The sequence below is a fragment of the Pteropus alecto genome, unplaced genomic scaffold (genome assembly GCF_000325575.1).
Source record: "Pteropus alecto unplaced genomic scaffold, ASM32557v1 scaffold206, whole genome shotgun sequence".
Classification (NCBI taxonomy): domain Eukaryota; kingdom Metazoa; phylum Chordata; class Mammalia; order Chiroptera; family Pteropodidae; genus Pteropus; species Pteropus alecto.
The window spans coordinates 781,831-798,687 of NW_006438906.1; the positions used below are offsets into that span (position 1 = coordinate 781,831).

General features: G+C 41.0%; 1 protein-coding gene across 1 annotated transcript; it reads left to right on the top strand.

Annotated features, from left to right (window-relative positions):
* Positions 1 to 10,619: 10,619 nt before the first annotated feature.
* On the top strand, positions 10,620 to 16,763 carry LOC102889918 (protein FAM205A). Its single transcript, XM_006916111.1, has 4 exons — positions 10,620 to 10,763; positions 11,411 to 11,456; positions 11,967 to 12,036; positions 13,034 to 16,763. Exons 1-4 carry the CDS (start codon positions 10,620 to 10,622, stop codon positions 16,761 to 16,763), a joined length of 3,990 nt encoding a protein of 1,329 aa, XP_006916173.1.
* Positions 16,764 to 16,857: the final 94 nt, after the last annotated feature.

Below are 16,857 nucleotides of genomic sequence, written 5' to 3' on the forward strand. Positions count from 1 at the left end.
GGAAAAGAATTAAGTGCTCCAACCAAAAGACAGAGTGGCTGTAAGGATAAGAAAACAAGACCCCTACATATGAAAAGGAAGAAGATGGAAAAAGATATTGTTTTAATGGACTTAGAAGGTGTCTAAGTCAAACAGAGAAGGATAAACACTATATGATTTCACTTATATATGGAATCTAAGGAATAAAAAGAACAAACTAATCAAAAACAGACTCACAAATATAGTGGACAATTTGATGTCGTACAGAGAGGAGGAGGTTTGTGGGGCTGGGAGAATGAAGTGAAGGGCTAAAGAAGTACAAATTAGTAGCTGATGGATGGTCGTGGGGATGGGGAGCACAGCATAGGGAATGCAGTTAGCATTGATACGTTGGCTAGGTGGAGAGTCAGGGGAGGGAGGATGCAATTGGGGGGATTGTTTTATATTTATATTTAAAAAAATAAAAAACAAATAAAAGCAAGAAATATAAGTCTTCTATACTACTCTACATACTTTTTTCAAAATTCTTTTGACTATTTTAGATCCCTTGAATTTCTACATGGGTTTAGGATCAGCTTGTGAATTTCAGTGAAGGAGCCAGCTGGGATTCTTACAGGGATTATGTTTAACATGTAAATCAATTTAGGAAGTATTGCCATTTCAACAATATTAAGTCTTCCAATCCCTGAACATGGAATATATTTCCATTTATTTAGATCTTTTTAAATTTCTTTCAACAATGTTCTATAGTTTTCAGAGTATAAATTTTGTACTTTGTTAATTTTACTACTAAGCATTTTATTCTTTTGTATGCTAGTACATATGGAATTTTCTTAATTTCAATTTTGGATTATCAAAGTTAACTCTTTAAAGTTCAGTTGAAGTATAGAATACATACAAAAAATATACAAACCTTAAGTGTACATCTCGATAAATTAGCACAAAGTGAACATACCTAAATATCTACCTCCATGACATTCAAGAAATAGAACATTACTAGCACCTCAAAAACCCTCTTGTATCCCCTCCTAATCATCTCCCACACCCCTTCTCCCTAAAGGCAACTTCTATTCTGATTTCTAACATCTCTATTTCTGAACTTTATATAAATGGAATCATACAATAAGTATCATTTTAATCAAGATTTGTGAGATTTATTCATATTATTTCATGTAGGAGTGATTTATTCATTTTTCATTGTTGTATACTATTCTATTGTATGAATATACCACAATTTATCTAACAAAATTTTTATTGCTTCTAGTTTGAGATCATTTTAAACAACGCTGCTTTGAACATTCAAATACATGTCTTTTGGTGAACATGTGTATACATTTCTCTCAGGTATAAATCTAGGAGTGCAATTGCTGGGCCATAGGGAAATATGTTTGACAAGGTTTAATAGATCTTGCCAGTTTTCCATAGTAATTGTACCAATTTCCACTCCTACCAGGTGTTCATAGGAATTTCAATTGCTCCAGAACCTTGGCAGCTTTTAAATTTGTCTTGTCTGGTAGTCCTATAGTAGTTTCTCATTGTGGCTTTAATTATTTGTAATTTTGTGATTTCTAATGAGATTAAGAAACTTTTCATTTGTTTAATGGCCATTTAGAGAGCTTTTTATGTGAAGTGCCTGTTCAAGTCTCTTGCCTATTTGTCTACTGGTTTATCTTCCTTTTTCTTATTGATTTGTAGAACTTCTTTAGATATTCTGGATGCAATCCATTTACTGGCTAAATATTATATATAAGTATATATAATACTTAAAATTGAAATTTTAATATATAAAAGATTATATATAATCTTTTTCCCTTCTGTGGCTTGCCTTTCCACTCTCTTAATGGTATCCTTTGATTAATAAAAGATCTTGATTTTAATGAAGTCCAATGTATCAGTCTTCATTTATGATGAGTGCTTTTTGTGTCCTTTTAAAGAAAGATTTCCTACCCTCAAGGTCCTAAAGATTTTCTCCTATGTTATATTCTAGAAGCTTTTTGATTTGTTGTGACTACCCTAAAGCAACAGAATGGGCCCCCATCCAAAATTTGGCTCAAATGCCGAGACTCACAATGCCACATAAACCCATCAAGAGGTTATGAGAAAGTTTATTACTTATATAATTAAGGTCTCTGGGGAGAGCAGGGCAGGCTTCCAATTCAGGTCCTGAGCAAGCAAAGAAAGGAGACTGTCTTGGAGTGTTTATTATGGATTTGGTTTTGGGGCCAAGATGAGGATTCCCATGTATGGGCAGGGCCTTGTGTGGTTTGAATCTCCTACCAGTACCAAAGGAAAGAGCAACCAAGCTTTCTTATCAGTTTGCCTAGATGTGGAGCACAAGGGGGAAGAGAATGGACTGAAGCTTTAAAAAGCCATCAGCAAACATAAAAAATGAATCAGACTCTTTATTAAGTGGTTTTACTTTTGTCATTTAGATATATTGTGCATCTGGAGCTGAATTTTGTGTATAGTTTGAAGTAGAAGTTGCTTCATCTTTTTTTAACTTATGGCTATCCAAATGACCTAGCTGCATTTACTTTAAAAATTCTTTCTTTCTCCACTGTTCTGTAGCACCATATTTGTCATAAATGAAGTGTCTATATATGTATAGTGTTTCTTTATTCTCTATTTTGTTCCATTGTGTCAGTTGGTCTATTCTTGCATTACAGAATTACTGTATCTTGATAATAAGTTTTTTAGTTGAGATATAATTGGCATATAATATTGTATTAATTTTAGGTGTTAGTTTATGTAAGTTTTGACATCTGATAAATTATCCTCTTTGTTCTTCAAGATTTCTTGGTCATTCTTGGTTCTTTATATTTCTATATACATTTTAGAATCAGATTGTCAATTTTCACCAAAAAATATATATAGATTACCACTGATATTTTTTTCTGTTGTTTCTTTTATTTTCCATTTACAGTTGACATATGATATTATGTTATTTCAGGTATACAACATAACCACTGATATTTAGATTGAGATTTCATTAAAACTATATATCAGTTTAAGAGAAAATAACATCTTTATAATATTGAGCCTTCCAATATATGAACACAGTATAGTTCTCATTTATTTGAGTCTTCTTTAATTTTTCTGAATAATGTTTTTATGAGTTATACATGGAGCTCTTGCACAATTTTTGTTAGATTTATTCCTGGTTATTTGATTATTTTTGATGATTTTATATATCACAGATCGGTGCTCAGTAACTGCTTTCTGATGTGGAGAAGAATCACTACTTTTCTCCAAAGCAGTAGTTTTCAACCTTGATGATTTGTTACTAAATAATACCATGTCAAAATCTGAGAACGTTTTACCCAATGAAAAATAAAGACAATTTAAGTTTATCTCTATAATATGCCACTTTAACTCACTTCCATTCAGAGATGCTTTGCTGTATGGGATAGTAAGAGGTAAAGTTATAGCATATATGCTGGAAATCATGCACTGGAATAAACTGAACATTTGAATATCATTTATTGAATGAATCAAGGAAGAAGATAAAGTTATCCCCTAAATTGCACTCTAAAAGTTTGTTTTTATTTATGTTCCAAGCAGCAGCATATAAGAAAGCCTCTTTCTCACACCTTTCCTAATGTATTTTAAAAACGAAGGTTTTTATTTTTGTCAATCTGAGAGATTAAAATAATATCTTATTTTAATTTGCATTTTCTTATTATGAGTAAAGTTGATCAGTTTCAAGATGATGAATAAATAGGTTTCTTCTTAAAAAAAATCACCTTAAAATAAGGAAAATCAGAATTAAAACTGCATCTTAGATGTAACTAGGAAACAGTCATAACCTGTAACTATGGTACATAAAAATGAAAAGTAGTTAAAAGGAATGTAAGTGCTCTGGCTCAGAAAATGTCAAACTCAGGAAGTTCCAGTTTTCCTTTAAGGATTTACTAGTGCCATAAAATGTGCAAGCACTGTCCATTCTTCTCCATCATCCTCAGATGTTGATGTTTTATCCTCTGACCTGTCATCTCAGAATCACAAGATAGCTGTTCTAAATGTAAGCATTATGTCCATATTTCTTATTCAAAGACAGAAAGCAAGGGGTCATAAGCCAAGTAGCTATAAGCAAGTTTTCATATCCTTGTCTCTTTCAACAGAAATTTCCCAGAAGCCACCCAGCAAATTTCCACATATATCTTATTAGACTGAACTGAGTCCACATGTCCATCCTTAGAAGCAAAATAGTCTGGAAACTGGGGGTCTGGCAAAGGGGAGCAATTGTTTTGATGTGTATTGTTGATTAAGAAACTACTCCCAAAGCGAGTGGCTTAAAAGACAATTACAATATTTTATTATTCTCTCTCATTGGGTGATTGACTGCAGTCAGCTAGACAGTCTTGTTTGGTATCTGTCTATAGTTGCAGTCATAGTTGCAGACAATGCTGGTGCTGGAAACATCAGAAGACTTATTCATCCACATACCTGGTGCCTGGGTTGAGAAGATAATCAGCTGAGGCTGAGGCAACTGGGCTCCTTAGGCATCTCTCCCTATTTCTATGTAGTTTCTCCTCATGGTCTTCTGGATTTCCTACTTGGCCACTCAGGGATTCAAAGGCACATGAGAAAAAGAGGTAGAAATCATATTGTATTTTATGACATAACCTCAGAAGTCACACATTACTTACTCCATCTTCTATTCGTCACCTGATTCACAAAAGCCTGACCAGTTTCTTGAGGAAAAGAAACAGACTCCATCTATTGATGGAGTAAAAAGTTTCAGGAAAAGCATGTCAAGCTGGAAATATTGCTGTGTCCATTTTTAGAAAATATAATATCCCTCAATTGGCTTTTACCAATCATGATTCATCCTGAGGAACTGGGAATTTTTCAGCCCTGAATAAAAATTAGGGTTCATCATACATTGCTGGTGGGAATGTAAACTGTTACAGACAGCTACTGTGGAAAAGAGTTTGGTGGTTCCTCAAAAAGTTAAACATAGAATTACCATATGACCTAGCAATTCCACTCCTATGTAGATATCCAAGAGAATTGAAAACAGGTGTTCAAACAAAACCTTGCACAGGAATGTTTATAGCAGCATTATTCATAATAGTCCTCAAATGGAAACAACTCAAATGACCAGCAACTGATGAATGGATATAATCGTTCATAATAAATGTGGTCTATCCATACAGTGGAATATTTTTCAGCCAGAAAAATAAGTACTGATCATTCTACAACATGAATGAATCTTGAAAAACGTGCTAAGTGAAAGAGGCCAAACACAAAAAGCCACATATTGTATGACTCCATTTATATTAATTGTTAAGAATAGGAAATTCCATAGACATAGAAAGCATATTAGTGATTGCCAGGGACTGAGAACAGGATGGAATAGGAATTGATTGCTTAATGAGTACAAGTTTTATCTTAAAGGTGATGAAAATGTTCTGGAATTTGTGGTGATAGTGGCACAATGTTGTGAATATACTAAAAGCCACTGAATTATACATTTTTAAATGGTTAAATGGTAAATTTGTTGTGTAAATTTTACTTCAATTTTTTTTTTAATTAAGGTTGGCTAGAAAGAAGTGAGAGAACTCACCACTTGACAGCCAATTGCTTGTTTCATAAGGAAGAGAAACCCTATTGGTCTGGAAAAGTCTTTTTTCTCTCATTTCTGAAAAAAAAAAATTTTGTGTGGTATAGAATTCTAGGCTGACATTTTTTTCTAGTACTTTGAAGATGTCATTTCACTGTCTTCTAACTTACGTAGTTTTTGGTGAGAAGTCTGCCACATTATTACTTTTGTTGTTCTTTATGTAATGTTTCTTTTTCCTCAAGCTGCCTTTGAGATCTTCTCTTTGTCTCTGAAATGTCTCAGGAGTTCAAATATGATGTCTAGATGTGTTTTCAGATGTTTATCCTGCTTAGTATTCTCTGATCTTAGATTTGTGTTTGGTGTCTGTCATTAATTTTGAAAATTTCTTCACCATTATTTCTTCAAATATTTCTTCTGTCGCATTCTCTCTCTCTTCTCCTTCTGGGATGCCAGTTGCACATATGTGAGACTGATATTGACCCACAGCTCTTGGATGCTCTGTTCTGTTGGGGGAGGGGTTCCCATTTTTTACTTTGTGTTTTCATTTGGATAATTTCTATTGAGTTATCTGTAGATTCATTGATACTTTCCTTCTCTGTGTCAAGATTACTGAAGAGCCAGACAAAAGAAATCTTTACTTATGTTACCATGTTTTCCAATTTTAGCATTTCCATTTGATTCTTTCTTAGAGTTTCCATATCTCTGCTGAAATTACCCATCTGATCATGAAGGCTAGCCACCTTTTGTACTAGATCCTTTAACATATTAATCATACTTTCTTTAATTTCCCTAGCTGATAATTCCAATATCTGTATCATATCTGTTAATTGCTTTGCCTCTTTATAGTGTGTCATTTTTTTTCTTTCTTCTTTGCATGCCTTGTAATAATATTTTGTTGAAAGCTGGACATCTATTGTTAGTAAAGACTGAGGTAAATAGTTTTTATGCCTGGAAATGGGCAATCATTTCCCTCTGCTAGGACTCTAAAGTCAAGAGATTGAGTCTATCTACTCAGAGGGGTGACCTGATTTTAGGTTTTGTTATGCTATGAATACTCTCAGTGCATAATAGGCTTCAAGTTGCTCAAACGTGTTTGTGGTTGAGGCTGGTTTTAGAGGGTTTTATCAATATCTGCTCCACTCTCAGCTTTACATCTTCCCCTTGTGTCTGCTCCTCTGAAAATGTCTCCCTCCATGCTCTTGATGCTATTTCATCAGTAGACCACTATTACTTGTTACTCAGTACACATTAGCCTGCTTGGTGATTGTGAGGGGTGGGGCTCTCCGTTTTTCTGATTCAGCATCAGTTTTAGATAGGCACTCTACCCCTGGGTCTTAGGGGTAAGGCCTTCTCCATGACCCTACCCGACCCTCTGCTGGAAAATTCCTTTCTCCAGCTACAGTGGGTCTTCACCAATACGTAATTTACTGCCTAATAACAGAATTCACTGCCTAATGACAGGATTTATGGCCCTTTGCTAGCAGCTTAAGGCTTTTGTTCCATAGAGAAGATCGTGGAGAAAGATCTGGGTAGGGCTTGATGCCTCCCCACACCCCGCAGTGGCTGATCTTTCTTCTCCTAGGCTGTACCACAAAAGAAACTCTCAGGGCTCTCAAGCTGCCCCCAGTCTTTCTTGTGAACACACAGTAGGGTTAATGGAGAAGAGCCTGCAAGTGAGTGTGAATGGCCCTTGTACTTGTTTGTGGCTCCAAGTTTCTGTATTCTCATGCTAGCCTACCTTTGCCTTTAGCAGTTCCATAAAACTTATAGCTCAATTCTTACCAGCTTGATGGTGTCCAGGAGGGAAGCCAGCCCAAGTAAGCAAGTGCACCTGTGCATTATCTTCTTGGAGGTGCCTGTCCCGCCTTAGATTAATTAGGTTGCCTAGGAACCTCAAGTCTCTGATAAATTCAAAAAAAGTTGTGAATTTGCAGATCATCTTGTCATTTCTTTTGTTGTAATAATGAAAACAATGCTATTTCCAGCTTTCCTTTGTCCTAACCAGAATCCAAAAGCCCCTAAGAAACTCTATTTTGTAGTTAAATCTGTTACATGTATTTGAATGCAATTCTTAACTAATTATAGGTACCAACTTCACTCTTTACTCAGAAATAAATTCTAAATGGAGCAAAGGTATAATCATAAAATATGAAACCAAAGGCACCTGAAGAATTGAGGAGAACTTATTAATAACTTCAGAGAAGTAAAAACCTTTCTAACTTTTCTTAAATCACAGAAGCCATAAAATAAAAGACTAATAATAAGACTGAAAAATTCAACTACATAAAATGCAAAATTTTCTACATGGCAAAAAATCACCATAAACACCAAATAAATTGATAAAAAAATATTTGTAATACATATACAAAAGGATACTTTCCATAATATTAAAAAGCACTTACACATCAATAAGTAAAAGATCGATAATATATGAGCAAAGAATAGGAACAGATATTTACCAGTAAAGGAAATAAATACACAAAAAGTGATTAGTTTACCTTGAAACGAATGTATAAATATACAAGATACAATATATCACTTATCAGGTTGATAAAGATAAAAAATTTGATGATATTGAATCAACAAGTATGGGAAGAGAGGGACCTTTACATAGTTTTGGTGAGAGTACAAATTCATACAATTGGTGGGGCAATTTGGCAATGTCAACATTTAAAATACTCACACCCTTTCATCCATCAATTCAACTCTTAGGAATTTCATATACTCATACCTCTGTTCAAGAACTTACGTATGTGACGTTTGTGTCAGCATTATTATTCAGGGAAGATAACTGTACATAACTAACTATCCATGAATGTGAGATCGAAGATAAATTATATTGGAGTTCTATCAAATAAGAATGTATTGCCATCAAAGAAAATTATATATGCAAGATATATTCATATAATTAAATAAAATAAGAAGGAAAACAGTATCTATCATATATTCCCATTTGCAAAGAAAAATCAGTTTATTTATGCTTCCTATGCTAAATTGATTCTAAAAAATACATGGAGAGGAAAACGGGGAGACAAGGGTGGAAAAGACACATAGTACGTACCTTCTTTTGCATTTTGAATTTTTTTACCAGGTATATGTATGCCTAATTTTTACAAAGACAATTTCAGTGATTAGAATCAATTAAATGGTCTGGCCTTTCATCAAAAGGCCTTACCTCTGCACCTTTAATCTTTCCTCACTAGTCTTCCCAATCAACTCACCTTAATGTTTGCTAAAAGTAGACTGTGTTCCTTACGGCCAAATGCGCTCCATGGCCCATTCCTCAGTGTTCTGCATGTTGGTTTCTCTCCCACCTGGAACATGCTCCTTCGCTCCACAGCCTCTACTTTTAGACCCAATTCCAATGTCACTCTACCCAGGAGCTCTCTCTGGCCATCTTCATCCTCACTATGCTTTCTCTTCTCTAAAATGGGATGTTTGTGACCTGGGCCTCACAAATGAGTATATAATACTATTTGTTCTAGATTGTTGGCTCTTGCTTCATGTGAATTAGTCTTATCTTGGAAACCCGATAGTTGAGTGTTTTAAGAGCAGGATGGCAACACGACTCAAATGTTTTTGTATCCTTGACACTGCCCAGCTTGGGGATGAGCACAGATTGAGGGCTCACCATGCCAGCTGAGTGGAGGCCTAGATTCTCGAGGACAGACCAAAATAACTGCTTAAGAGATTTTTAGCCTAAGGATTTAGGCTGTTAGAGCACTATCACCAGAGTAAAACTCTCTCAAGGAAATTCAGAAATCCTAGGATATTGAAGTCATATCACAATATCCGCAGAGGCCAAGCAAGTAACAAAATGTCTAAATCAACAGTCAAGGTATAGGAGTGATAGATCCTGGGAACGATTGAAAAAAACTGTCCTGCTTAAAAGTTACCAAAATCAGGTTTCAAAAATAAAAACTCCAAAGGTAAAGAGCATATATCCAGAGAAGATATGTAGGTATATGAGCAGCAATTAGTTTGTGACCCTGAATTAGAAGTTGACACATCTCTATAGGAAGTCATTTCCCTGAGCAAGCAGAATGCTTTCAGATGGGGAGAGGCAGCTCTATAACACAAAAACTTTGGATAGTGCTCCAGAAGTGAGCCAGATTCATGTGACTCCATGAAAGGCAATGTTTAAAATCTCTTCCCACCACATACAATGGAGGCTTTCCTTCCTCCACATAGTTTCCCCCTCTTTGATTTCCCGCCCCCCACTTCACCCCTGACAAATGGATGTTGCCATTTCCCCTTAAGAACTGGCTCTCTGAAGGCGGGGCATCCCCACCCACACGCTGGCAGCTTGTGGGGCCTGGCACGTGCGGAGTATGGTCCATGGCTCCACCTGGGGCACGAGACCAGGACCTTCTGCATGCAAAACAGACGTGCTAACCACTACAATATGGAGCCGCCCCCTTCCCAAACATATTTAAATGTAAAGATACTACCGCCTTAGCATCTCCCCACCACATCGGCCATGGTCCCCTTCATGCTCCTCTGATTTCCAATCACCATTGCCTATAACATCAAAGCTCTCCATTTCCCAGCTACGACAAGACTGCCCTCCCTCAGCTTGTGTGTGCCTTTCAGATACATTTCCAGTACAGGTGGAAGAGTTGATAGAGAGTCTTTCGACCCTCTTCCTCAAAAGGCACCCTGTGTTCCTAAACACTCTATTTTCTAGGGATGAGTGACCAGACAGTTGTCATGAAGGAGACAGCCAAGCCATCAGGCTGGTGTAGGGTATGGAAAGTGAAGACAAAGTGAAAGCATAGACACTGCCTGTGAATGGGCACCTTTAGTCTTTGGCTCTGTAACCCTTACAGACAACCAGACATCCTCACCTACAGACGGAATCGCCACATAAGCTTCCCTAAGACAGATCAAACTCTTTGACACTACACCCACCTTGTGAAACAGAAGGGCTTTGTGATGCAATCTAATGGCCTGGTTCCATTGTCTGTGAGGCGGAGATGACAAGGCATAGAGGTTGGCAGCAATTAAGCACCAGGATCCATGAACGGCTAAATATGGGAATGGCTGGTCTCCTCATGCTAATGAGATTTAGACCATGTTGAGCCCTATTTTTATTCTGTGGAATGTTGGATACTTCTTATATAACTATGGCACCATCTTCATTATTATCCTAATTATCTGGCAAGCAAAAAGGAGTTACGATGGATTAAGGCTGGAACCTAAAACGAGCTGCTGCCGGGTAGGGAAACATTAACACCGTGATTGAACTAATTAAGCCTCATAAAAATTTTTTAAGACCTCAGAGCCTCTCTTTTTACCCTCCCTGCCAATTTTTACACCATACATTCAGTCATTCTGATATGATACTTCTCAGAGCCTAGAAATGATTCCTTACCAGCCCACCTCTGCCATGTATTCTAATTGAAAAATCAAGAGCATCTCTATCTACCTTGGGCTGAGACCTAGATGAAATGGAATCTACCTCACCATCTCAGAAGAGATCTCCCAATATGGGGGAATCTTCTGGTTGATGGACTTAGTAGGCAAAAGGCCTTGGGCTTTTAGGATTAATCGCCATTTAATCTATCCCACTATCCCTCCTGTGTCATGATAAGCCCCCTCAAATACTTGTCCTGGGAAAGAGGACAGGAGGTATAGAATAAAGAGAGCCTAGAAGTGAGAAAAAAGTAGAAAAATTGGATGAAATTTTGGATGGGAAAAATTGGATGGGATGAAAAAGGTGGAATAGGGGAAGCAAATATAGATAAGTGTATAAAATAGAGACATATATAGAAAAAAAATCAGAATGTGTATTGGTTTTCTTTCATTTTGGACATAAACAAGAAAATGGTGACCGTGATTCACACTCAACTTTTTTCTCTTTAGCGCCACCGGAGAGTCAAACAATGGGCTAGAAATGCAACAACAAAAGGTAAAGTCCCAGTCCTTTCTCTGACTTCCATCCATTACGAGTGAGATTACCATAGATCCAGTCCCAATTTGACCTCCATTGTCAGGAGCCAGGTGCTCTAATCACCAAACACTCCCATTCCCCAAGTTAACAAATTCTCCCAGAAGATTTCTTTGAGTGGGAAATCTGAGCCTGGGAATGTTTCAAAATTCTCCACCATACCCCAGGGAATAGAATGAGGAAGAAGGGCAGATGTCATCTACTAGTTTTATGACCCTGTGGTTGTCACTTCATCTCTGTCTTTTATCCATGAAATGGGCATCTGAAGATCCTGCCTCAGTCACTTTGGTTGTGAAGGTCTGATAGAATTAGCTCAGGGACATACACATGGTAACTGGATAAGTTGTACCATGCCTTAGAACATTGACTATTGGAGTTTTCAGTCTCTTCTCATTCAAAGACCTTCAGCTGTCTATAGGATATCCGTGAAGCCTCTCCTGTTCCACATAACACTATCTCCTGGTTTCTCAGCTAGGGGACTTTCAAGACTTTCTCAGAAAGAAGCTGAAAAGCCATGGGAGCTGCTCTCTATCATGAAAAGGTGATCTTTTGCTCTTCCTAGTCTCCCAACTCTGGCCTGGCCTGTGATGAATTTCTGTGCTTGCCCTGGGGCAGGGATGAAGAGAGGGATAATGGCTGGGAGGGAGCCAGACACAGTGGAGGCTGGAGCACTGGTTGAGAGGGTGCCAGGACAGAGCGGGGTTCAGACATCTCAGAGAGGAGTCTCCCAGTTCTGCTCTGAGCTAGGCTCACAGTGCTCCTGCAGTTCAGGATTTGACTACTGCATAATTCATTAAACACTCTCTATGGGTTTGCACTCAGCCACAAGACAAGTTATGCAGGCAGGAGAATGGATAAATATGGGTATCAATAAGTCACCATTGTCATAGTCTCTTTACAGCCACACCCTTTCAAGGACAGGCCCTGGACCCTGTTGACATTACCTCCTCTTGTTCTGTCTTCAGAGAGGCCAGTTCATGGGACAGCCCTAAGCCAGGAGTTTATCCTCTTCATAAAAACTCTAGAGAATGGGCTTGTCTCCCAAGATATGCTATGTACTCTTCATAGTCCCAAGAAAGCAGAGTTCCCACAAGGACCTCATTTTCCAGTTTGGAAACACTACCTACCAGACTATAGCCTTCTTAGCCCCAAACGAGCCAGACTCTAGGTTCAACCTGGTGATGACCCTGGTGATGCCCCATCAGCCAGCCATTGGCTCCCCATCCTTGTTCTCGTCTCCTGGTTTAGCTTCTCAACAGAGGCCAACAGAGGACTCACCTTACCTCCCAGTCTCCCATGTCACTGTGCTCCCATGGATTGTCTGATACCTTGCCCAACAAGCCCCAGACCTTCAGCCAGCACCATCACAAATTGCCAAATGGCATTTTTCTAGAAAAAAAGTAGAGAAGTAAACACCTAGGAGATGCAGACCCCGGGGCTTACAGGACTAGGAGAGGGCAGGGCCATCTCCAGGAAACACACTTCCAAAGAGGCACTTGTCATTCCATCATTAACTGTTGCCATGTTTCCTCTCCCAGCCAGGACTGGCTTCCTCAGGAGGGAAGTGTGCGGAATCTCCTTTGTGCAGATACCTGCTGCCAAATCTGCAATGCCATGACTCTGGAGATTCAGCATTTGCTGCTGGGTGTGAATACCCTGATCTCTCCCACATCACTTGGGCAATCACAGGGTACTTTGTCTTTTGAGCAGAGTTCAGAGCATCGTTCCACATACTCCCAAGGGCTTTCACTTCCAAATGCAACCCCCACAGTGACACAATGCGTCGGTCAAAAATCTTTAACCAAGACAGCTGCTCACAAAGCTGATTCCATCAGCAACCAAGATTACTGGGCTGAACACCTCCAGCTAGGACAGGCATTTCAAGTGCCAGAGATGCCCAGGGGCCCAGAGACTATGTCTTCTTCAGGGTTGGAGGGGACTAGGATTCCAGTGAACCAGGAGGAGCTGATGCAGCACAACCTCAATCTTCTCTATGGGAACCAAGGTCAGCAGCCTTTAAATTCCCAGGTCTCTCTGCTGACCCAGAACCAAGAAAGCACTACGCTGACACAACCTATGGCCTTGCCTGTGGTCGCTATCCTCCCTGCTCACATGTCATTCCTCAGTCCTGAAGTACTGAGGCTTCTTGAGGTACATGTAAAAAAATGGATGCATTTCCAGAGGTGGGGGCTGCCCAGACGTGTGGAAGAGTCCCTGAGGCAGCTTATGCCAAATCCACCATTATTGTATCAACCTGTAAATAACCAGCCAGTTTCTTTCATCCAGAATGATACTTCTGAGTTCTCTGTAGACAACCTTGGGACCATTTCCTACCAGACTTGGGGATCATGCATGGCTGGCCAGGCTACCCAGGCATTCTGGGTTTCTGAATGGTCCACTATGGACCAAATACAAACACACTACTACCAGCCAACCCCAAACCATGTGGCTCTAGCCTCGCCCTCTCCAGCCCTTAAAGACTTAAGTGGCCTCTCTCCACATTCTGGGCAACAGGCTAATGACTCAGTGGGCCATCTGCAGCAGAAATACAGCCAGCTATTCTGTGGACTCCCTTCTCTGCACAGTGAGTCCCTCGTTGACACTTCCTTGGGCTCTCAAGGCCTCTCCAGCAACGGGAGCATGTCCAAGCTCCCCTTGAAGGACCCTTTTCTCTTCAAGGAGCTCTCTTTCCTCCCTCTGCTGCCTAAAACTCCACCTCAGTCAGCCTCCCCCTCTTCCCAGTCCTCCCCAAATTGGGTCACTCCATCTGACCAGCAAGGAGCTCAGATCAATGTCCCATTTCTGACTCTGGCCGAGTGTGAAGCCTTGGAATGGCACCTGCTACAGAGGCAGCTCCAGCTTCAGTGGGGTTTGCCAGCTGTTTTTCAGAGATCTCAGTACACCCAGAGCCCCGTGCAGTATGAGCCTTGTGACGAATCCCAGTCTCTTGAGACTGTGAAAACTTCCTGGCCAGAGAGGCCCATCTCTGTCCTCACAAGGGAACTACTCTTCTTCCCGGAGCATGCCCGGAGGCTGCTGGAATTCCACCTCCAGAGGCAGTTGATTCATCATCGCTGGGGCCTACCCCAGAAAAGCCAGGAGTCTTTCCAGTTGCTCCTGTCCCCTGCTCACCAGCAGACTCTGCCCTGGAGCAGTGCAGCCCTAGCCAATATGAGTGTTGCCCAATCCTCAGCCCTAGAAGCCACTGGTGCTGGTGACCCTTTCTCAGCCTTTGAGGACCCAATGTCAGTCCCCATGCCGTGCTTGTTTGATCAAGCTAAGGCAAAACTACAGAACCACATCACCTCCAAGTGTGGACAGATCCACAAGGGCAAGGTCCCTGCCCATGTTTATAGGTCTTGGGCATGCATAATTCCTGGGAGTCTAGAAGAGGTTCCCCCGACCTGCATCCCAGAAAGCAAGAACCTGGAGCTACAGGCAGCAACTGACCCTGACCAACAACAGAAAGTTATGCCTTGGATGCCACCAGCCCCCGGTCAGCAGCAACAGTCCTCACCGGATGCTGTCATTGAACATCCTAAGCTGCCCCAAGCCCTGTCCGAGGAAGCCATCGAGAAACTGGAGACGACTTTACGGCACAAGTATCTGGCCTTCTTGTCAGGGCTCCCTGCTCTTTATTATGTGGCTCTCTCCAAGGCCATGGCCCTGGCAACCACTACCCAACCTATAATCACAGAGGTGGTGCCTGAGCCTGTCAAAATCCTAACAGAACCTCTGACTCAGATGATCTCAAGTGAAGAGCAGTGTCTAAGTCCTGAGCCATGCTTTCAAGATGTCAACGAGGCTTGTGCAGACACTGCAGATGAGTCCCAGGCTGAAGAGCAGGTGGAGGGAATGACCGAGTCTCCAAAAATGGAGCCTCCAAAAAGCGAGACAGAGCCTGCTAGCCCCTACTCACTTAAGAAAGCTATCTTGGCCAAATTAAATTTCCACCTGAGAAAGAAGATCCTAGAGATACAATGGGGAATTCCCATAAAGGCAAGGGAGTCCAGGGAACAAACCGTAGCAATCCCAGAGAACACATCCACACAGGAGTCTCTTGGGAGTCCGGACAACCAAGGAAAAACATTGCTCCAGGAGCTCCCCATCCCACCAGACACTCCTCTTGCCCCAGATCCAGAATGGCTCCATCTTAAACAACAACTGACCATTGAGTTAAAGGCAGTGCAACAAAACCAGAAGCAACCTAGTTCCAGAGCAGCATCCAATGGTTCTGCTCACTGGTCCCCCAATATCGCACAACCCAGTGGGGACACGACAGAGGCCCAGGTGTATTGCGTTCAGCTAGAGGCCAGTGTCAACAACCCCGGTCTGGAGGAGCCCGGGAGCACTGAACCCCACAGCCCTGGCTCAGCCCAAGTCCCCACACTGACAGAAAAGAAAGAGGACCCAGGGAAACCCAAGTCAGTAGGGAACCTTGGAGAAGGAGATGCAGGGTTTGTGCTTTCCTCAACAAGAGAAGAAAGCCACCCTGCTGAAGTCCAGAGGCCAGAAGGGATGCTTCTGAGCAGGACGCCTCACAACCCCAGGCGACGAAAACACATCTTTCATCTTGGTGCTCCCTGTCAACATAGTCTCCAGTATTGCTCTCAGCTTCAGCTCTCAGAGCTACCTCCAGGAGGAAAGGAATCCGAGGAGAATGACTTACAAGACAGTCAAACTAGACTCAGTGGCATCCTTAAACCAGCAAAGGTTCCTGAGAACGCCCAGCCTGCGGGGCCACAGGCATCACAGGGTCAGCCTTTCCTGGGTCATCTCATCTATCATAAGCCATTGCAGGGCCAAACTTTGCAAGGGAAGGTTTTGCAGAGGCAGCCGATGCCAGCTCATACTCACAAGAGGCCCGGCCTTCCAGATTCAAGCTTGAAAAATAAAATGAAAACCTTTCTGCCATGTATTAATGTCAAGACAAAAGGCAAAGTGCACAAGGAATCCATGTTCTTGACAGCTGAGAAAGTGGCCAATACCAGAAAAGAAAATGTAGAAAAGAGGCTAGCTACAGCCAAAAGTCCCACGGGGCAAACTAAGGCAGAGAAGACAAGAGATGACCCCAAGGCCCAGTCTCCCCCTACTGAGAAGCAGGTGGGCCTGGCCGTCTCAGATGGTCCCCATTCCCCAGGCAGTAAGCTCCGGCACCGCTCTATCTCCCATCAATTCCACTCTGCCTCAGTGTTGGACCACCACCGCCACTGCCTTCGGCACTGTCCTCGAGTGGCTTGTGCCACCCATCCAGGAAATCCACCCTAAATTTCAACACTCACCTCAGAGGGAAATGTTGGTGTGTTCAAGAAGACCCAGCACAATCAAAAGACTTTGTAGGCTCCCCAGCCTCTGCATCCCT

Coding starts and splice junctions, on each gene's coding strand:
- LOC102889918 (XM_006916111.1), top strand. CDS start 10,620: ATGTTGAGCCCTATTTTTATTCTGTGGAATGTTGGATACTTCTTATAT. Junction 10,764..11,410: donor CTAAAACGAGCTGCTGCCGG/GTAGGGAAACAT, acceptor TTTTCTCTTTAG/CGCCACCGGAGAGTCAAACA. Junction 12,037..13,033: donor CTGCTCTCTATCATGAAAAG/GTGATCTTTTGC, acceptor TTCCTCTCCCAG/CCAGGACTGGCTTCCTCAGG.